Raw genomic sequence first — 21660 nt, 5'->3', positions numbered from 1 at the left:
GTTTATTAGGGCAGTAACAGGTTACAATTCAGGATCAGGAAATACTCAGGATACAGTTCGTGGATCAGGACAGCCTATTCTCAGCTGTGCCCATAGGCAGGCCTCTCTCTGGCCTTCGGCCAATCAGCCCAGTTTCTGCCCTGCTCAGGCAGGTGTTACAAAGATCTTTAGCTGCACCGATACTGCCTGAGGGGACCCCACTCTGCCAGGAAGCCTCAGCCTGAAGGTGCTTGGCTCTCTTGCCTTGTGGGCTGGGAAGCCCGCTGCACCATCTCCTACTATTCTGGTTCTGCTGCCTCTGCTACCACTGTGCCACCATCTCTCGCTGTCTTCTCTGTCACAGCTCCCTCTGTCTTCTAGGTCCAGGAGGTTCCCAGAACAGGGATCCCAGGCCCAAAGGACATAATCTGCTCCCATCTCTTCTCAGTGGTGGTGCAGTACCCCTGTATGCCTCTGGGATGGCTCATTTTTAAGCCTAGCAGGATGGCAAAACTGACCAATTCCTTGCTGGAGTTCCCTGGGGTTCTTATTTGCACGGTCCCACGGCCGCATGGGTGCCATACACCGTATTTACATTTTAGCAAGCTATACAATCCCTTTGGTGGGCAACAAGCACTTCCTTTGCATAGTCCCACCCAGTCATTTATTGGGAGTTACAAAACCATGGTAAGATCAGGCCATATAAAATTGATCCGTTGTATTGCACTGGGGGTTAAAAATTGCTATAGAATAATCACAATGTGAATAAGCCCTTCAGTAGGTAATAAAAAAACAACTAAACCCATTGCTGTTGAATTGATTCCAACTCATAGTGACCCTGTAAGACAGGGTAGAACTGGCCCATAGAGTTTCCAAGGATTAACCGCTACACCACCAGGGTTTCCACAGCAGGTAATGGAGGTGACTAATTTAGCAGAGACTAGGTTTTTCTGGGAGGTGGCGTGTTGTAGTGCCATTGGGACAGGATGCCAGTCTCTACATTAGCCTCACAATAAGGTCAAAGAGAGCCAGAGCAGGCTAGCTCCCAGAGGAGCCAGGCTGATCGTCCACAGATTTTTTTTGAAAGAAGGAATGAATCAGTGCTTCCGATGCCTGATCTCTTTGGAGCAAAGACTCTTCCCTTCTTCTACCCCTTTACAATATGACTGAGCCCAGCCACGAGGAGGTTTGCTCAGGGGAGGGAAATCTGCTGCTTTAATCCGGGTTTTGGATTAACACAGCCCATCTAGTATTCTTCTTCTGGTTAGGAGGAGCGGGGAATATTGACAGCATTTGAGCAGTGGTGGCTTTCAGAACGAGGGGAAACGGAGGAAAAAATAGGCTTTCCTCATAGGCTATGGCTGAATGGCCATTGCAGAAGATCCCTTCATTTCATTTAAACATTGTTTTACTGATAAACTGATACAGAAGGGCTAAATTATGAGATAGGTGATAGATTCCAGAGCCCAAATTAACCCCATTTCTGTCTCCTTAGATTGCTCATTTTTTCTCGTCCCTTGGTTCCCCCACTCCTCCTGCATGCCTTGAGAACTTAAGTGCAATATCGTAATGCCTGACCAGCATGATTCCTAAAGTTTCTCCAGGCCTGTCTCATCTAGACGGTCCCTAGGTTGCACAAACAGTTTGTGCTTGACTACTAACCTAAAGGTTGGCGGTTGGAACCTACCCAGTGGAAGAAAGGCCTGAGAGTCAGCTCCTGCAAAGATTACAGCCAAGAAAACTCTATGGAGCAGTTCCACTCTGTAACACGTGGGGTGGCCCTGAGTCGACTCCACTGGCAACAACGGGGTTTGGTGTTGGTTCTTGGTCTCATCCAGAGAAGACTGGGCCCTAAGCAGGACTGTCCCTCCAAGACAGCTACAGTTCTGTGCTTGTGTGCGGCAGTCCACTCCTGAGTCGGGAGGAGACGGCAAAAGAGGAACCCAAAGGCGGGGCACCTGTCGACAGCTTAAGCGTGCTCAGGGAGGGGCAGCCAAGAGAGCTCCTGAACCGCGGTCCCGGTCAGATGGCGATCACACCGGGTGGGAGGCAGGCTGAGGAAGGGAGGCGCGAGGAGCTGGAGGCAGCGGCCCTGTGCCTCGCTCGTCTCTCCCAGGGCCCGGGGAGACAGAGGGTCTTCCTCAGGGTAGGCGGGCGGGGGCGGCGTGACGCGTCCTGATGCCTTCCTTCCTGGCGCCCCATACGGGGGTGCGTTTCTGCGGGCTCTGGCACCGCCCGCCGAGGGGAAGTTAGCGTGATGTACGTGACCCCTGGGGGTGCACTGCCGCACCCCACCGCGCCCGGCCCCGCGCGGAAACGCGCCTGACGCCCCGCCCCGCGCCCGGCAGGAGCGCACGCGGGGCCTCCGCCCCATCCCCCAGCGGCGCGTCCCCCCGCGCGACTTCCGCCGCTCCCCGCCCCTCGCCTCTGGGGCTGCCCTCGCCGCTGCCTGACCCGAGGCCCGGCAGCGTCTGCCTTCCCGGCCCCCGCAGACGGACGGAGGCACCCCACCTCGGGGCCGGGGGTGGCCCCGGTTCACGGGGCGGCTGCGGAGCCGGTCGGAGTGGGCGGCGGGCGGCGCGGCGGGCACAGGCGCAGTGGACAGCCCCGGGGGCCGCGGCGGGGTCCTGACAGGGGCAGGACAGGGTTGCGGCGGGCGGAACGGTGTCTCCTTCACTTCGCCCTCCAGGCGCGGCGGCTGCAGTCCGGCTTTGAGCGAGTCCGGCGGCCTCAGCTGTGAACGGAGCGGCGCTGCGGCCCCCTCAGGAGACCACCAGGTACCGGCGCACCTGCCTCAGGCCGACCCGGTGGCCTAGGCCGCGGCGGCCTAGCAAGAGCACCGAGCCGGGCTCGGGGGCGGCCCTGGCTCCTAAGATGGCCGCGCCGCGCTGCCCTGCGGCCCCTCGCTCCCCTTGTCCGGGACCCCCTCCTGACTCCTCGACCCGCCTTTAACCCCGCTGATCGCACTTCTTGTCCCTCCCGCAGATCACCCCTCCCCGCGGCCTCGCCATGGCGACCTACGGGCAGAGCTGCGTGCGGCGTAAGTAGAGGCCTGATCTCTGCGGGATGGGTCGGGTGTCCGGGGAGCCGGGGCCCATCTGCCAGGGTACGGCAGACGCCCTCCCGGTCTCCAGGGCCTTGGAAAGGCAGCCCTTTGGGTGGGCGCTCCACCCGACTCCGCGGGGAAGGGGCTGGGCCGCCGGATTTCTGGGCGAAGGGACTAGGCCCGGGGAGTCGGGCTGTGGCTGCATTCACTTTCAGTTTTTAGACGTGGCTTTGAGGGATGCAGAGGCCTAACCGTTACTAATTGCTGGGTGCTTCCTTTGAAGAAAGCGGTCGGTCACTTTTCTAGAGGAAGTAGTAGTCCCTGTGGTGAGAGCGCAAGGTCATTACTTGTGCTTTTAAGGGCGTGGACGTGCTTTGTCGAATGAATGAGGGGTGTGAGGAGCTGAGATTGCGTGCCCCGAAGCTGCCCTGCTCTGGCCGAGGGCTTGAGTGTCATCGTATTTTAAGTGCCATTTGGTAGTTGATGCAGACACTTGAGCGATGTAGCCACACAGATGGCCTTGTTTTTCTAAACTCCAATATTGATTTAAGTCCCTCTCATGCTAAGTTCCGTTCTCTTCCCGCTTCAGAATGTTGGTTTTGAGCTCAGTAAGGATACCTTAGGGATATATTCGGAGAGGGCCTAGTTTTGGTTTTAGCTCATTTGTTATATTGTGCCATTGCACTGATTTTTGGTAGATGCATATCTGTTTCATTGATTGTACCAGTCTAGTCTTTGGTCGTCAGGCTATAGGCACTATAAGTTTAGGTATAGAAAGTTTGTTTTTCTATTTTGGAAGGAATTTCTCAAGTTCCTATGACCAATGGCTGCGGTTGCCCATTTTAAAAATAAGCTTTTGATGGTGGTATATTTCATGGATCTTTACAGTAACTCCTGATGGCATCAGAAATACAATTCCAACAAGTTTATTTGCTTAAATTTAAGGATCACCAGTTTGTCGTGTTCTAGGACAGAAGGTAGGGGAACAAGAACATTAACACTGGAATATTTCTTCCCACCAGCAATGTGTGTTCCTCCGTCATATGCTGACCTTGGCAAAGCTGCCAGAGATATTTTCAACAAAGGATTTGGTAAGAACTTAAAAGAGAAACGTGTGTTTGGATTACCTAGGGAAATTAAATTAATAATCTCACCAAACTAAATATCTTGTATTCTTCTGTTAGATACAGTTTAGATTTCGGTTAAATTAGTGTAACTACCTACATCCTCCTCTACCTCAGCTTTCCATATTTTTTCAGACTATAGTTCAAGAATTTTAACTTTAAAAGCTAAAGAAAAAAAGCAACTTGTGCTTTTATTTTCTCCAATTATAGCTTAAGCCTTGGTTGACTAACCGAAAAAAACCCAAACCAAACCCAGTGCCGTCGAGTCAATTCCGACTCATAGTAACCCTATAGGACGGACTGGAACTGCTGCGTAGAGTCTCCAAGGAGCGCCTGGCGGGTTTGAACTGCTGACCCTTTGGTTAGCAGCCATAGCACTTAACCAGTATGGCGCCAGGGTTTCCTTGGTTGACTAGTTATGTATTACCCTTCAAAAGGTTACGGGGCTTTTCAGGTGAACTTGGGTTTCCTTCTTGAAAATTTTGCTCCACATAGTCCTCCCTCCCTTTCAGATTATTGGAGATATTTCTTGGGAATAAATGTCCTAAATATACTATAATAAGCTATTAACTATTTTGCGATTGCACTTGAATTGATTTTCCAATCTGATATTTGTTTAAAAAATGGTTTGAAAGCATTTTTTTGTTATTGCCAACTGTACACGAAAATACTAGGCAAAACTCCATAGATGGTCTGTCCTTTACAAATCAGTTTATAAAGCACAGATCCTTAATGTTTTCATTTACAATTTTTGTATTAACATACATTTTTAGCTCCCTCTGAATATACGGAATCTTTTCTATATATGTATACTCAACGATGGGTTTGTATCTTTTATACAAAAGAATCATTTTGTTATCTTGTATTCTCTACTTGTTGAAGGTTTTGGGTTGGTGAAACTGGATGTGAAAACAAAGTCATGCAGTGGAGTGGTGAGTATTGGAGATCTAATGAGTTCTGGTGTGCATCTATGTAATGTTTCAATGTATAAAGTACTCTTGGCTTTATCTTCGAGAGGAAGAAATAGTTAATTTTGTTTGACGGGAGCTAAAAGTAGCATGAATTATTTTGGCTTTGGATAGGAGTTTTGATTTTCATGCGGTCTTTGCCCCATATTACTTCTGTGTATGCATAAGGAACTCAGCAAAGACAGTAGTCATGTGGGACTCTTGTTTACTTAATGAGATTACAAACTAGAAGGCAGAGAACCTGTTAGACACTTTCTTGTAACCTGCTTCTCTCAAAGCCTTTTAGAATTCTGGGCTAAACATGTTCAGTAAGTTCTCCAGTGTACTAATCATTTATAAAACGGCCATATTCTAACAGTCCTCCATGGGGAAGATTTCCACCTGTATTTGTTAATGTAAGTAGCTCTGATTTGAATACTTTAAGATAGAGTAATATTTTGGTATTTGGGTGTCTTGAACCTTCCTAAGAAACTCCAACAAAGGGGGTGAAGTAAAATTTAGTTTTGTGTAATTTTTTCTACTGAAATATTTTTGTCTTGTCATTGTTTTGGGTGGGGTGCGCGGGTATGGTTTGTGCATGTAGAATATGTTTGGTTATTTTTAGAAATGCCTGTTCACTAAATTCATTATGTTGTAGTTTCTTAATGTCTAGCTTTATTGGGTTACCGGATTTTGTATTGGTCATATCTGCCATTAGGTTTCTTTGGTTTGAAAGAAAGCGTGGGTATTCAGTTGTATTTGTGTGACTTACCTGCCTAAGATAATAGATTATAGAGCAGTGATTTGGTGTGTGTGTGTGTACCCACTCTTAACATATTGGGGCCCATTATAAACATTTGCTGAGTATTTGTTGAAACACAAAAGGTTTTCTTAAAAAAAAAAAAAGGAAACAAGAAGACACTTCTTGTGTCTTAAAAGTTTGCTTTCTAGTTGGAGAGACAAAATAAACTTTAAGTTAGGGATCAATCAGAGAAGTATGTTAGACACCAGATTGTTGGAAAGGAAAGACTTAGGTGGGCAGGGGTAGTTAGGGTAAGTTTTATGGAAGTGGGTTTAAGATCATGAGGGATGTATAGGAGCTGGGTTAGATGTAGTATGTTTTTCTGTCCATCTAATTTATTTAGCAAGCTTGGTACTGACCTATCATATTATTTACCTGCTCCTGAGTAAGCCCCATTGATTCTGGCTTCTCTTCTCTCACCTGAATTGCAGAGATGTATAGGCCCTCTAGAAAGTACATTGGAAATCAGAATGTCTGGTGGTAAAGAGTGTAAGCTCAACCAGTGGTGTCCACAGGCTCAGTTCTGGTCCTACAGGATGATCTTGGCTTTGTGTTTTGAGAATTCCTTGACATGTATATAGGCTGGCCCTTGGTCTATGGCTGATGGATGGCAGTGGGTGGGGCTTCAAGAGTCATTAATCAGTGTCACTGAGGGTTAAAAATAGCTCCTCGTAGGCCTTCCCCATTGGAAGTGTCTTGTAGACCAACATGCTTCCTATATATTGTTTTAATGATGCTTTCTTTTGGTGTAGTCCAATTTAATCTACAAGCGGTAAGCTTTGTAATTATAACTCAAGAAACTGAGACCCAGAAAAGTTAAGTGTCTTCCTAAGTGTCATTCGTTCAGTAAATGGCAGGGTCAGAACTGGACTTCTTATTTTATATCCAGTATTTTTCCCTAACTTAATCTTTTTAATATGTGCATTGAATGCCCAGCATTGACTTGAAATTCTTGTTAATGAAAACATCTAATTTTGGAAGATCGTATATAAGATCTAAGGATTTGGGTCTGTTTAACTGCAGAGCAGCAGTTCTACAGATGCTCTATTTTCTAAGTGAATTGGTTTTTTCCCTATTGATAATTTTTGGTTTTTCCTGATGTTGTAGGTATTACAGCTTGTGGCCGAAGCTCTTGCCTATATTTACTATTTCAGAGTAGCTGTCTTCTTTAGACTTGGCTTTCCAGTGGCCAGAGCATAGCCATCATCAGCAGACAAATTGAATCAGAACTCTTCGGAAGGGTTTTTAGTGCTTACCTGGGAGATTTCAGTTGCCTGCCTGTATACTGAACCCTGTAAGATTATTAGAAGCAAATTTTAAATTTCAGAGGAGCCCCTCCCCTTGTCATCCCTCCCTTTTCAGTTAGTGTGCAGTTAGGGATTGCAGATCATGTATATTTGCTACAAACGTAAGGTTATATAACGTACTTTATATTGATCCCTGTATGAAATTTTTTTCTACTGGTATCTACTGTGTGTAATGTAGTTTTATATTATGCTTGATAAAACCCAGCTATAGAGTAAATATGTAAATTCCTGTCTCAATTTTTTGTATAAAACGAAAGCTGGTAGAAACTCTAACTCAAAAGCAGAATATTGGGATTACCAAATAGTTTAAAAAAAAATCTTGTTCATGGCCTGGGTTACTATGTGGTGCTCTTTCTCATTTAAGAATTTTCAGGTAATTTTTCTTAATAGAGCATCAGTTATTAATTCTGATTTTGAATGGGGGTATCTGTGGTTAACCATAGTGACTTACTTAGTGTTTTATTCAATATCAGGTAGATTGGATGCTGTGCCAAAACATCCATTCTTTTTTTTTCCCCTATTGATTTTTGAATGCCAAATAAAATTGCCTTAGCAGATGTTTCCATTACAGGTAGTAGCACTTGTAGGGTATTAGAAAAGGTGTACAGTTTGTTCATTTGGAAGTTAGCTACAGGTTAACGTGATTGGAAACGTCAGCTGTACATAGGTGATAGTTACCTGAAGGCCCATTTGTTGCTCTCTCGGTTACCTGAAGGCTCATTGGTTGCTCTCTCAGTTACCTGAAGGTCCATTGGTCGCTCTCTCAGTTACCTGAAGGTCCATTGGTCGCTCTCTCAGTTACCTGAAGGTCCATTGGTCGCTCTCTCAGTTACCTGAAGGTCCATTGGTCGCTCTCTCAGTTACCTGAAGGCTCATTGGTTGCTCTCTCAGTTACCTGAAGGCTCATTGGTTGTTCTCTCCTATATGCTTCGAGAGTAGCAGTAGTCAGAGGAGGAATGTTTAGGAAACTAAACAGGAAAAGGGAATTAGTGAAATGACCAGATATTTCAGTGAGGTGGTTGGTTGTTTAAGTCAGGCAGTGGATTCTTCTAGGCTTAGGAAAAATTTCATGAACTCATTTATTGTCTTGTTAGGAATTCTCAACATCTGGTTCATCCAATACAGACACTGGTAAAGTTACTGGGACCTTGGAGACCAAATATAAATGGTGTGAGTATGGTCTGACTTTCACAGAAAAGTGGAACACTGATAACACTCTGGGAACAGAAATCGCCATCGAAGACCAGGTAGTACTGTGAAAACGTGCTTTAGTTTTTAAATTATTTCATTTTTGTACATCAAAAAGGAAATAAAGCTGAAAATAAATTTTTTTCTTACAAAATAGATTTGTCAAGGTTTGAAACTGACATTTGATACCACCTTCTCACCAAACACGGGGTAAGCATGGACGTTTTTGTGTGCTTTAAATTTAAGAGCATTTATGTTCTGTTCGGAAAGGTGCACATTTATTATTCAGTAGCTTAGCTGCCTTGCGGTGGCAAATATCTGCGTCTCCTTTTGGAGCACTACGGTTGATATTGTTGGCCTGCCTTCAAGTATTTGTCTCTTTTCATTGTGACACCAACCTGGGCCATTAACCTGTTTCTAAGAGGCTTTTGTGACTGATTGCCAGTTCCGCAAAGCAGTTGTTCTGTGATGATGGCAGTTCAGTTACCCCACGTTCACTTGTCTTTAGTTTATTGAGCTGTTTTCCCTCTGTGCTCCTGCTACCTCTCCTCCCAGTTCTACTGCATTTCATTTAAATCTATTTTGTGCCTTCTGTTCAGGAGTTATGCATGTAAATCTTACCCACTGACATCAGTTTAAGGCATTTTGTTTTTTTCCAGAAAGAAAAGTGGTAAAATCAAGTCTTCCTACAAGAGGGAGTGTATAAACCTTGGCTGTGATGTTGACTTTGATTTTGCTGGACCTGCAATCCATGGTTCAGCTGTCTTTGGTTATGAGGGCTGGCTTGCTGGGTACCAGATGACCTTTGACAGTGCCAAATCAAAGCTGACGAGGAATAACTTTGCAGTGGGCTACAGGACTGGGGACTTCCAGCTACACACTAATGTGTAAGTATTTCCTTCATAGGATACTATGGCATAGGACCTCGGGATAGCATTTGATGTCTCCTGTCATCTCTTATTAATCTAGTTACAACCTGAAGGATTTCTCTTAACATCAGAACATTTCTAGTGTACCCCTGGAAAGTGTTTAGTGAAAAATGCTAGTCTGACTTTTGGTGCCAAGAGAGCAAATGTTTACTTCATATGAGGCTTGACGTGCTTTGGATTTTCAGAAGAGGCCAGGATGTTGCCAAAATGCTACCTGTGCATTTATTTGACTTAATTATCTGTGATGTGTGGGGTGCTGATTTGATAGGATTGCCTGAAATGTATTTTTACCTAACGCAAATTAGAGAGAGAAATACTCGTTAACACTCACATACATATATCCACCTACATGATACACGCACACATATATCCACCTATATAACATGCACACATACATACACTTGTCTACATGATGTACACACACACATATATCCACCTACATAACACACATATCCACCCACATAACATACGCACACATACACATATCTGTCTACATAATACACACACACACCCTCCTACATAACGTACATATACACATATATCCACCTACATAACATGCATACGTATAGGTATCCACCAAAAAAACCAAACGCCCTGCTGTCGAGTTGATTCTAACTCATAGCAACCCTGTAGGACAGAGTAGAACTGCCCCATAGGATCTCCAAGGCCATGAATCTTTATGGAAGTGGATTGTCACATATTTCTCCTGCAGAGTCAATGGTGGGTTCAAACCGCAGACCTTTCGGGTTAGCAGCGCAGTGCTTAACCACTGCCAGCAGGGGTCTTTATGTACCTACATACATATACAAAATAAAATTTTTCCCTTCACAAAAATAACATGTAAATATAGAAAAGTACAGAAAAGACCAAAATTTCCCATAATCCTACCACTTAGATATGTAATCTCTGTTAACGTTTTGCTGTTTCCTCTTTATACATACATGTATGGAGGGAACCCTGCTGGCGCAGTGGTTAGGCATTTGGGTGCTAACCAAAAGGTCAACAGTGTGAACCCACCCAGCTGCTCTGCGGGGGAGAGATGCCGTCTGCTCCTGTAAAGATTACAGCCTTGGAAACCCTGTGGGGCAGTTCTGCTCTGTCCTATAGGGTCGCTATGAGTCAGAACTGAACTGATGGGAACAGGTTTTGGTTTGTATATGTGTATATAAAATACATCCTGAATAGACTGTTTCATAACCCATTTTTCCTGCTTAATTCATTTTGATCATTTTCCCGTATCATTACGTATTCTGTAGTAGGATTTTGAGTAGCTGAATAGTTGTTCCACTGACTGGATGTACCATGATGTGTTTTACCAGTCCCTGTTACTGCACATGGGTTGGGAAAAGACTTATAAAACTTCCAGTGCAGCCAGTGTCACAAAACAATGTGTATAAATTTTTAAATGAGCAACTATTTTGCTCTGTTTTAAAATTTTCACCTAAAACACAATTAAAAAAAACTTTTTTTTTTCAAGCTTTCAGGGGAACACTAAAGATCCACACGAGCAGTGGTTTTTAGTTCAGTGCAAATGTACAGTAACAGCCTAACGCCCTAGGATTGATTACCTTGCTAGTCTACATTCACTAACTTAAAATATTTTATAGCAATGATGGGACGGAATTTGGAGGATCAATTTATCAGAAAGTGTGTGAAGATCTTGACACTTCAGTAAACCTTGCTTGGACATCAGGTACCAACTGCACTCGTTTTGGCATCGCTGCTAAATATCAGTTGGATCCCACTGCTTCCATCTCTGTGAGTACTGCTTTGGGCTTAGAATGGGGTTTTTGGTTGGAATTAATCTTTGGGCATATCGAATCGTGTTGAAAATTTGAACTGTAATTCACACAATTCCCCATTTACAGACAAATTAGGATTAGAGTTTGGAATGCTGCTTTTTCTGTGGAGATGATGTTAGAGGTTTGACTTGGCAGGCCAGGCCACGAGAGCTTGTTTAACCTCAAAAACTGCTCTGTTAGTATTGCTGATAACCTGGACCCCAGCCTGTCTAAGCCCAGGGGAAACCAGTGTTTTGGGCCCTGGGTAGTTCTTCCTATGTTGAGAAATAGTAGTACTTTAGTTGTTGTTTAGATTTCGTCTCTTTGTGGTTTACAAAATATCTTTAGATCTCATCTGAGAGATCAGTGGGGCATGTCATTTTGCAGATGAAGAAACTGAAGCTGAGAGAGGAAAGGACTTAACCCCACTGCTAGGGAGGGAGCCAGGACTGGAACTCACGTGTTTATTTCAGTCCTGTCTAGGGTGACCAGCTTGTCCTGCTTTGCTCAGGGCTGTCCTGGTTTTAGCACTGAAAATCTTGTATTCCAGGAAAACTCTCTGGTTATTGGTGGTTCATGAAGACTTGGCTTTAGTGCCAAGTGAATACATGTACCATTTTTGACTTGCCTATGTAGTTACGCTGATTTTTTTCCCTGGACTGGGCTGCTTTGATGTTACACATTATAAAAGAGTACAGAAATCACGTTATTTCCGTATCTGTTCTAATCCCAGAAGCCCCCGTATCAGGCATACTCAGAGTGGTCCACCCACTCCTGCCCTTGTGCTCTTTGTGATTTCTTCCTCCAGCCATAGTGCGTGAGGGCTGGAGTGGTTGCAGTGTCAGAATGTAGAGGAGGGCTGGCTCCAGTGTCAGGCCGATGAGCAGCTGTCCCTGTGTGTCCGCTTCTTACAGGTCAAGGCCTGCCTGGACTGTGTGCACTGGGAGTGAAAGAGAGTTAAACCATCCGTAGTTGTTTCTGTTACATAAAGTGGTCTTTATTCCTCAGGACATTGTATTTTCATAATTTAGGCAGTTACGTTGTAGCCACGTTCTTGTCTTAACATAGTTTTAATCAGAACTAGAAGCACCTGGAAGTTTTTCCCTTTGGAAAGGCAGTGATGCGTTTACTTTTTCCTTCTTTGTGTCTAACTGCACTGAAGCAATAAAAATCTGAGGATTTTCTGAGCACACTATTCTGTGATCACTAAATTGCTCTTCTCAAGTGTATGTCTGTGCCCCCATCGCAGATTCAATGCCAGTGGGAGATGCTGCCCTCAGCTACTGGCAGTTCCTCGTCTAAAATGGGAGGGTCGTTTGGGACCTGTGTGTCACTGACTCCGGGGAATTAGTCTGGAAGCGTATCTAGCATTTCCTACCAGCTAGTGCTGATGTCGCCCGAGTCCAGCAGCACCTGGAAGCATCTGTTAATCTCCCAGAAGCCTCAGGGGCATAGTGTCATGGTTGACTCCTACTCTAAAGTAATGGGAATTTGTATCCAAGTGTCTAAGGTTCTTAATTTGTTGAGTATGAGATGGCCACTAGTGGGGCGTTTCTTTCCTTAGGGAACACGTGGTTTTCAGGGGCTCATGAAGACTTGGCTTCAGTGCCAAGTGAATCCATGTGCCGTTTATGACTCTCCTGTACAGTTACATCATTTCTTTCTCTGGATAGGGCTGTTTTGATATTATACCTCACAAAACGGTATAGAAATCAGACCACTTCCAAATCTGTTTTCATCCCAGAAGCTAGTTTGTTACATTTTTAAGAATGGTACTCAAAATGCTGAGGAGCAGGCATCTAGAGGTGACCCAGTAAACCTGTCTGATGAGGCAACCTGGGTAACCCCCATTCACAGTCATAGGTCTGCTGTGGCCTACTGTGGTAGAGAACAGCTAGAAGGAGTTTCTCCTTACCATATCTTGCTCTCCAGAGTTCCTTTCAGCCCTTAAAGGTCATAGCTAAGTCTTACAATACTAGGATCGTGCAAGGAGGGCAGGGGCCCGAACTGGTAAAGGATACCCCACTGGAATCTCCTCTCGAGGACAGTCTCGTTTTAATCAGGACCTAGTGGTATTGAGAGGTATAAGAATGTGAGGTGAGGGGTTTTTAGTTGATCTTATTCTTTGGAGGAATCCCTTGCCATTTGGAGATTAACATTCATTGTTTTGATTCTTTAGGAAGAACCCTGAAAGTAGTGATATGTGTGTCTAAGTCACAAATTTAAACTTGACACCTCAATCTTCAAGGCTTATGTGGGCCAGTCACTTAGCTAGGGATCCTAGCGGACTTCCTGTTAGCCGTGCTTTGTGTGGTTTTGTTGTGCTAGACTAGACTCAGCAAGGATGGTTTTTATGAGCGTGCCTGAGGTTCTGCTGCTCTGTGGACAGTTTGGGATCTCTGTGTGGGTATCTAGAATATTGTGTCCTACTGACAATTTGATTTTGAGTTGGGTGGGTAAGAATTAAATGGCACCTGGTTTTGTTTGGCTTAATACACAGTATTAAATTTCATTGTCTGACTTATGAATAAGAAAGTTGAACACTTTATAATTTCACCATAGAGGAAATGTGCAGGGGGATTTGTTTCACCATTCAAAACTTTTCTTAGAGTTGTTTTTGCATTTTATCTTAGGCAAAAGTCAACAACTCTAGTTTAATTGGAGTGGGCTACACTCAGACTCTGAGGCCTGGTGAGTACCCTTAAATAAGTAAGATTTGTGTTGCTCGCGCTTTAAAAATCATTTTTATTTTCTCAACTTCTTATTTTGCAAACCTTTCCAGCATACAGAAGAAGTAAAGAATACAGTTAACACCCATTTAAACTTTGCCACATTATTTTTCCTTTTTTTGGTGGGTCACTTGGAAGTAAGTGGTGGCTATCATGGCCCTTCCCTCTCAGGGCTTCAGCCTTCATCTCCTAAGAGTAAGGATGTTCTCCTACATAGTCACGGCATTGTCATCACACCTAGGAATGTTAACAGTAATTCCATCATTCCGTTTAATACCACTGCTTACTCAGTTTCCTCACTTGTCCCTGAAATGTCTGGTGGTAGTTTTTACTTCTCCAGAGCTTACTCATTACTTTTAGTTACCTGTCTCTATAGTCTCCTTCTCTACATAGTATTTTAGACATGGTTGTGTCCTGGAGCAGTACTTAAACTGCATTGTATGCGTGGCTCACCTGAGGCATCTTGTTAAATCGCAGATTCTGACCACTGCAGACCACTGCATCTGGTGGTGAGTTCTGTGTTCTAATGAGCTCCCAGGTGGTGGGTGCCAGTTGTTGCTGGTTCTTGGAGCACCCTTTGAACAGCAAGGTTTAGAAGCAGTTGGAACTTTTTTCTCTTCCAAATAGGGATTCCACCCCCCACCCCCCAAACTTTTTATTTTGGCTATTTTGAAACCTGAAAAGTTGAAAGAATAGTATAGTGAACACCCAGGCTCCTCCCCCCGCATTTGCCAGTCAGTAGCATTTTGCCACATCGGTTTTATTTCTGTGTCCACGTATCCCCAACACTGTTCTACATGTCCACAATACCGTTGTCACATCTAAGAACATGAACATTAATAATACCTAATGCAGAGCCCTGGTTGTGCAGTGGTTAAAGCGCTTGACTGCTGACAAAAATGGTCGGCAGTTCAAACTCACCAGCCATTCCTCGGTAGAAAGATATGGCAGTCTGGGTCTGTGAAGATTACAGCCTTGGAAAAGTTATTAGGCATTTCTACTCTGTCTCATTAGGGTCACTGTGAATCATAATTGACAGCAGTGTCGTCTATTCAGATTTCCCCAAAATGTCTTTATTGTAGTTTTTCATAGCCAATCAGGATTCACACGTGGTATCTGATTTAGTCTATTTTAGTCGGGATAGAATATATTGAATGTTATTGTATTTTCTAGAGCATTTTGAATATTACTAATGCTTTTATGCTCTGTGACTTGGTACCTTACCCAGGATGTGGTGCCTTTCAGAGTTGTGGATTCTCCTGGCATTTGGTGTTCTCTCTGGTATCCCAGATATCTCCAGGCGCCCTCTAGTGACTGGCAGTAGTAGATCAGGTGACAGGCTGAGAAAGAGTGATAGGCAGGCTGTGGGGTGATGAGAGAAGACTGCAGACTCTCCTGAAGCGTTTGGGTCGCCTGATGGTTGTCTGTTTGTGTTTACAGGTGTGAAGCTTACACTGTCTGCTCTGGTAGATGGGAAGAGCATTAATGCTGGAGGCCACAAACTTGGGCTTGCCTTGGAGTTGGAGGCTTAATCAGGCTGAAGAAACCTCTGGGAATGGATATCAGAAGATTTGGCCTTAATATATTTCCATTGTGACCAGCAGGCTTTTTTCCCCCCAAGAAGGTGATCAGAACAAAGGATGATGTAAACAAGAGCTGTATTTTGAATATTTAGACAGTTACTTGTTAGCTGGTTTCTAGTTGAATTGGTTATCTGTCCAGTTACCAGTGCTGCATTGGTGCAGTCACCTATACATTATTTAAGTGTATTTAACTGTTAAATGCGCTACCCACCAATAATGAAATAGACCTTTATGAAAACTCTGCAGTTGTGTGCATGTTTGTTTTTATGTTCCTTTTAACATTTGATATTGCCGTTGAATGAGATGGATCAGTGAATGTTTTAAGATGAGGTTAAAAATTTTTGTTAAACTCAACCATCATTAGAAATACTTTTGGTATACAGGAGCATTACAAATTACGAATAAAACAAGTATACATAATTATGACTCCAAGTATTTGCAGAGTTAAAAATTTGCCAGGTAGGGTCACAGTTCCCTGGTGTGCAGCTAATACTTTATTTTCTCCTGGTGAGCATTTTGCTCTTTTCCTGTATCTGTGCCACCAAGTCAGTCTGTGTTTCTAGAGTAGTTCCAGAAACTTTTTTAGATTACAGTAAAACAAGAAGGTACGTGCTTTTATACCCTTCAGTTTGTGCAAAATTACACTGTATCCATTGTTCACTCTCCAAAGGCTTGGAGAGTAAATCAAGAAAGGAAAATAGAGGCGTGGTGCTGAGGGGTTATAGTCACACGTGCCACACCCCGTGAGCTGCTGCTGTTGATACATGGGGAAATGTACTTGGCTCTGGTTTGGTGAAATGGGACTAGATGGAGGGGAATGGCGCAAGGTGTAGATAGTGTCAGAAACCAGAGGGACTGTGAGAGGGGAGTCTCTGGGCACCAGTGAGAGGTCCTCGCTCATTTCCTTCCAGACAGACACTGGACTGAAAAGCTTGGCCTAGGTGTGAGACCAGAGGCGCCCCCGTTCAGGCTATCTGGCCTTCGGCCTTCATCTGGAGTGAAGACTCGGGCACAAATGATAGAAATTAATGATAAGTGATTCGGAGTGGAAAAGTAGGAAAGCAAGTTTTCTGATGGGAGAAGATAGTTTGGAAGGAATGATCAAAGAGAAGGGCAGGCGAAATTATTCAACAAATCCATACTGCTAGGCCTTAAGTAGAGTTTGATGTATGAGACAGAACAATGAGAGAGTGCGGTAAACTTTGGGACTTATCACTTAAGAAAAGATAGATGCTCAGAATTTCCAGGTGAAGAATCTGATGAGAGATTGATTAGAGCCCAACCAAGCTCCCACACAGGTAGACCTGGGACACAAATGCCCTTTCTGGTCCCACGGTGTTTGTCCTAAGGAACTGGATGGAATGGCCCACATGATTCAGAAGATGGGTTCTCAGGGCCCTCCACAGACACAACGTGACTTAGTGGCAGAAGTTTGGAATTTGAACCAATTTGTTAGAATCTATTGCAAGGTAACAAAATAGAGAAACAGATGCCTGTGCAAGCTAGGTGTGAAAGCAACTCTTGTACTTGGGTACAGAAAAAGTGTGGCGGCCCCGGCCAGTGGACATCACCTCTGAGGAACAAGCCATTTGACCTGAGGACCTCAATGTTGAAGAGTTTATTTCTGGCCCTCTCCCCTGAGGTCCTGGAGGAAGATCATAAGACAACTCTCATAAACTGCTTTTGGTATGAGGCAGGGAGGGAACCTGGTCACAGCGGCTGCAGCCCCCTGGATGACCTGCTGCACCTCAGGTAACACGGTGGGCCTCCCTCATGCTGATGCTCATACCTGGGCCAATACGTGGGACCAGGGCACAGCCTTGTGAGGTGGCACAAGGGAGCTACCAGTTTGTCAAGGAACGAATTCACCCACATGTATCCTAATACCCTTTCATGAGTGGGAGAGAGAACTGAGAGGGCCTTTAGGGTTGTCCACAACTCAAGGCATATCCCAGGAGCTGTGAGATTGTGGAAGTCACCAGTTGTGGGCTCTCGCTGCTCCTGTAGCTTGCTTCCAGGAGCACATCCAAAAACCAAACCAGGTCCACTGCTGTCAATTCTGATCCATGGTGACCCCGTGTGTTAGGCAGTAGAACTGCTCCATAGGGTTTTCTTGGCTGTAATCTTTATGGAAGCAGATCGCCAGGACTTCATAATGCAGTGTTGCTGGGTACGTCTTCCAGCTGCCAACCTTGAGGTTAGTAGTCGAGCGTTGTGCCACTCAGGGACCTTTCAGGCCTAACCAGGGGTGGCAAAACCTGTTTGTATTATAGGCTCATGCCATTTCTGCCTGAGGCAGTGTTAGTGGAAAGAATGCAGTATCTGAACCTGACCTTCATCTGTGACACGGCAATTAAAATCTTTGGGACTGCGGGGATTTAAAAGCACCTGGTCTGAAGGTGCTCGATAAAGTCTGGTTCCCTTTCCACCTCCCCTCATGGATAATGATGCTGGAAAGCCTAAGCCTGTTACCATCATTGTCCTCTGGGGAACTTGCTAAAAACTGCCATCCTGATGGTCTGCTGCTGTATGCACCTGCTTCACAGCTCCCTGGCCAGTGATCTCAGCCAGCCTCTCACCTTCCAGGATGTCAGAAGGAGAGCAGAAAACACTCAAGCCAACCTTGAGGTCCTCAGGTCTAGGTCAAGTGGCCTGGTTCTCAGAGGTGATGTCCACTGCCAGGGCTTCCACTGCAGAGGTGAGGCTGAGGAGCTGACGGTTCTGTGAAAGCATGGGCAAAGTGCCAGCAAAACTGGCACAACCTACGGTAGTACCCATGACAGCCCCGGTTCCCCACAAGGCCTCTTCCCTTCTGTCAGATCTGGCATCCCTGCTGTCTCAGCTGCAATGAACAGGACCTTCATCTGCCCCTTGATAGGGAGAGATGTAGGAGGCAGACCCTGCATCCAGCCCTGAGACCTGTGGAGTGGAGGCAAACTGAGGAACTAGGGTCTCTGCCCGTCAAAGCCCCTGGGTGATGCAGTTAAGTCCTCAACTACCAGCCGAAAGGTCTGCAGTTCTGACCCACCCAGAGGTGCCTCGGAAGGTAGGTCTGGCGATCTGTTTCTGACACAGCCTTCAAAACCCTATGGAGCAATTCTACTCTTTACCCTTGGGGTGGCCGTGTGTTAGAAGCCACTTGACGTCAACTAACAACATGGGGAGGGGGTGAGTGGGAATGAACGTCCGTGATCCCTAAGGTCACCTGCTCAAGAAGCTGCCGGCATTGGGCCTTCTCTCCCTCCCCCACTTCAGTGCCACATATGGAGGCTCAGGAGATTGTGTGCCCCAGACCCCACTTTATTAGTTAAAAATTCAGGGTGGATGGCCGGGTCCCAGGTCCTTCCCCTCGAGGTCATTCTCTGGGGGCCAGCCCTAGATCTTGAAGGCCAAGGTGAGGCCGTCACCCAGGGGCAGGAGGCTGATGTGCACCCTTGCGTCCCGCAGGATGCGCTCATTCAGGTTTCGCACGCACTGGGCCGCCGTGTCCCTCTGCTGAGGCCGCAACACCTCTCCGCGCCACAGGACCTGGGTTGGGGCCGGCATAGAGGGGTGGAGCCAACCGGGCTTGGGGGCGGGGCCTCAGGACCGGATCAGGAGGCAGCCTGGGAACCCCCGCTGGGGCACTTACAGGAAGGTACAGGGTGGGCTTTGGGACAAGGAGGAGGGACGCAGGGAGGAGCCAAGGGAAAAGACGGGGATTCAGCCTGGAGAGGGTCTGTCCTTCTCCCCCTCTTCCCTTACTCTGAGGATGGCGAGAACACCTCCGGGTCGCAGCAGCTGCAGGCACCGCTCATAGTAGGCAGCGCAGTTTTCCTTGTCCGCGTCCACCACCGCTATGTCGAAGGTGCTGGCCTCGCCTGCAGCCAGGAGCTCCTCTTTCAGAGGGAGACGGGGGCAGATACGGTTGAGTTCGAAGCGCAGACCCCAGCAGTCCTGCCAGCCGGCCCAGGGGCTGTGATGGACGGCACCAGGCTGGGGCCGGCCACTAGGGACTTCCACCTCGAGGGTGCCTGGCCTGCCACACTGACGTGGCTAAATACCATGAGGCCGGGTGGCGAGAGGGCGCTGTCACTGCCCAAGCTTCCTCACCCTCTTCCCCTCCTGCCCACCCCCCCCCCCGCAGACCTGGCCACCAGCTCGCGCCTCAGTGCCCCCTCTTGGGAAATGGAGCCAAGGCCCTTCCCGCTCCAGGGCTCACCCAGAGTCTCCAGAGCGGGCTTCAACCGAAGGTCGATCTTGTGCTCCTCCTCAGCCTGCAGAAAGAGGGGGCACACCATGAGGCAGGGTTCCAGGAGCCCAATGGGGGCGTCAGGTGTGTGGGATACTCACCTGCCTCCACAGGGGCCGCCCCAGCTCCGGGGGACCCGCGTCCACCTCGCAGGTCACCACGCGTCCCGCCGGGGGCAGCGCCAGGGCCAGTGCCAGGGCCGAGTAGCCTGTGAAAGTGCCTGGGGACGGTGCATGGAGAGGCTCAGACCAGGGTCGTGGGGGGGGGGTCCGGCGACCCCCAGTAATCCCGGCCACGTGCCCCTACCTAGGTCTAGCGCCTTCTTGGCCTTGATGAGCCGCGCCAGGTTGGCCAGAAGCTGGGCCTGCTCACAGGTCATCATGGAATCCCCCTGCGGTTGCTCCAGGGTCAGCTGTGTGTGAAGGGAGTGGGTCGCACCTGCCCAGCCTGCCACCCACCTTCCCAGGTTCCGAAGCCACCAGGGGCGCGGCTGTGGGCGTGGCGGGTCAGGGGTCCAGGTCCTCAGGGACCACCCACCACGCCCAGCCCGGGTAACCAGAAAGCCCAGAGAGGGCCACTGTCCAGCCCAAGGTCTCACACCGCGTGCGGCCCGCCAGGCCCCAGGTGGGTCCCCATTCTCGCCCTGGCCCCGCTGACCAGCCGCAGGTTCCGCAGCGCCGGGTGCTCCCGCATGGAGCGGCTCAACAGGTACTGCCAAAGGGGGCTGTCCTCTGGGGGCAGCAGGCGCTTCTCTGGCCGGGACCGCCATGGGGGGTGCCGTCTCCCTGCCCGAAGGGAGGGGGAGGGCAGGGCTGGGTCAGGGCCTGGGCCCCGGAGCGCCAGGGGTTACCCTCAGCCCCGCAGCCCCCCGGATCGCGGGCTCGGCTCCCGCGCCCCCCCGCGCCCGCTCCGCCCCCCCCGCCCGCGGGGGCCCTGCTCACCCAGGAAGAGGCCGGTGGCGAAGGCAGCTCCCAGCGCGGCCGAGCCCAGGGCCAGCGCGGTGGGCACAGAGAACCGGGGCACAGGCTGGGTCATGGCGCGGGCAGGAGGCGGTGGCGGCCAGGTCACGTGCATCGGGGCCTGGGCGACCGGAGTCGGACCCGCGGACTCGCGGGGCTCCGCCCTGTCCGGGCACGGCCCGCGGAGCCGCGGCCTCGGTCGCCATCTCGCGGCGGCACACCCTCCTTGCAGGGTCCCCCCGAGTGAGCCGAGAGCCATCTGGTGGCTGCTCGCGGAACTGCGCCCAAGGCGGGGCGCCGGCCTCGTGTTGAGGGTCTGGGTTCTCCCGCCCCGGGCGGTCCAGGGGCCTGGGTCAGGGGGAGCTGATGTTGTACCCCTCCTGACTATGCAGCACCTTCTCGCTACCATTTCTCCTGAGGTCCCTGGGGCAAATGTGGATGGGGGAAGGCGTCGGTGTAACAAGATAGTAACTAAGTAGAAAGTGATACAAATTAAAGGAGCCTCCCAGAGGGACTGAGAGAATCAGGCCGCTGTGGGGAGGTGCACAAGGTTATCAGGTTGAAGGACAGAAGGACCTGGTGGGCGTACACAGCCCAGAAGTGGGACTCAGGAGTTTGGGACGGGTCTGGTTGAGGAGGCAGTTAGAATCCTGCCCTTGGGTGCCAAATGGATATGGGTGTGCCATCTGGGGCATGTCAGTCTCTCAGAACCTAAATTTCCTGGGTGTAGAATGGAGACCACAATCCTTACTGTAAATAGCACCAGATCCCAAAGCCTGGCACACAGGAGGTGCCTGATAAATGGCAGCTACTGTTTGTACCATAGGTTGGAGCGAAGACGTCTTGGGGAGGGTTGGTGAGGCCTCCTCCTGGGCTGGTCTGCTGGGACACTCTCTAGTGATTACCTACTGTGTGCCACACCCTGGAGGAGGGGAAGAAACACCCGGGTTTGTATTCTTAGTGAAGCTCTTAATCTGGCTTCAGAGACAACAGGGTGCGCAGAAGTGGTGAGCAACCCAAGCATTGCCATTTCCTCCTCTGTAAAAATGGTGTTG

The 21660-nt window shown here is 47.9% G+C and overlaps 2 protein-coding genes across 5 annotated transcripts; one reads left to right on the top strand and one right to left on the bottom strand.

Annotated features, from left to right (window-relative positions):
• Positions 1 to 2605: 2605 nt before the first annotated feature.
• On the top strand, positions 2606 to 15656 carry VDAC2 (voltage dependent anion channel 2). Its single transcript, XM_049855345.1, has 10 exons — positions 2606 to 2756; positions 2965 to 3019; positions 4048 to 4116; positions 5032 to 5081; positions 8300 to 8452; positions 8551 to 8603; positions 9053 to 9280; positions 10930 to 11080; positions 13737 to 13794; positions 15273 to 15656. The coding sequence occupies exons 2-10, from the start codon at positions 2989 to 2991 to the stop codon at positions 15362 to 15364; spliced, it is 885 nt and encodes a 294-aa protein (XP_049711302.1). The 5' UTR covers positions 2606 to 2756; positions 2965 to 2988; the 3' UTR covers positions 15365 to 15656.
• COMTD1 (catechol-O-methyltransferase domain containing 1) lies at positions 13791 to 20818 on the bottom strand. Of its 4 annotated transcripts, XR_007513454.1 has the most exons (9): positions 20588 to 20818; positions 20245 to 20431; positions 19953 to 20058; positions 19748 to 19866; positions 19617 to 19671; positions 19160 to 19293; positions 17995 to 18943; positions 14286 to 14407; positions 13791 to 14069 (listed from the first exon to the last, which is right to left on the bottom strand). XR_007513454.1 is itself a non-coding variant. In XM_049855342.1 (7 exons), the coding sequence occupies exons 1-7, from the start codon at positions 20718 to 20720 to the stop codon at positions 18791 to 18793; spliced, it is 867 nt and encodes a 288-aa protein (XP_049711299.1). In that variant the 5' UTR covers positions 20721 to 20794; the 3' UTR covers positions 18038 to 18790. The 4 variants fall into 4 exon arrangements, 3 of the variants coding, with proteins under 3 accessions (XP_049711299.1, XP_049711300.1, XP_049711301.1); XM_049855342.1 differs by lacking the exons at positions 13791 to 14069; positions 14286 to 14407 and having other exon boundaries at positions 18038 to 18943; positions 20304 to 20470; positions 20588 to 20794; XM_049855343.1 differs by lacking the exons at positions 13791 to 14069; positions 14286 to 14407 and having other exon boundaries at positions 18038 to 18943; positions 20304 to 20431; positions 20588 to 20790.
• Positions 20819 to 21660: the final 842 nt, after the last annotated feature.

Source organism: Elephas maximus, chromosome 16, assembly GCF_024166365.1.
Source record: "Elephas maximus indicus isolate mEleMax1 chromosome 16, mEleMax1 primary haplotype, whole genome shotgun sequence".
Taxonomy (NCBI): domain Eukaryota; kingdom Metazoa; phylum Chordata; class Mammalia; order Proboscidea; family Elephantidae; genus Elephas; species Elephas maximus.
Note: the sequence above shows the minus strand (reverse complement) of the source record. Positions and strands in the feature narration are given on the sequence as shown.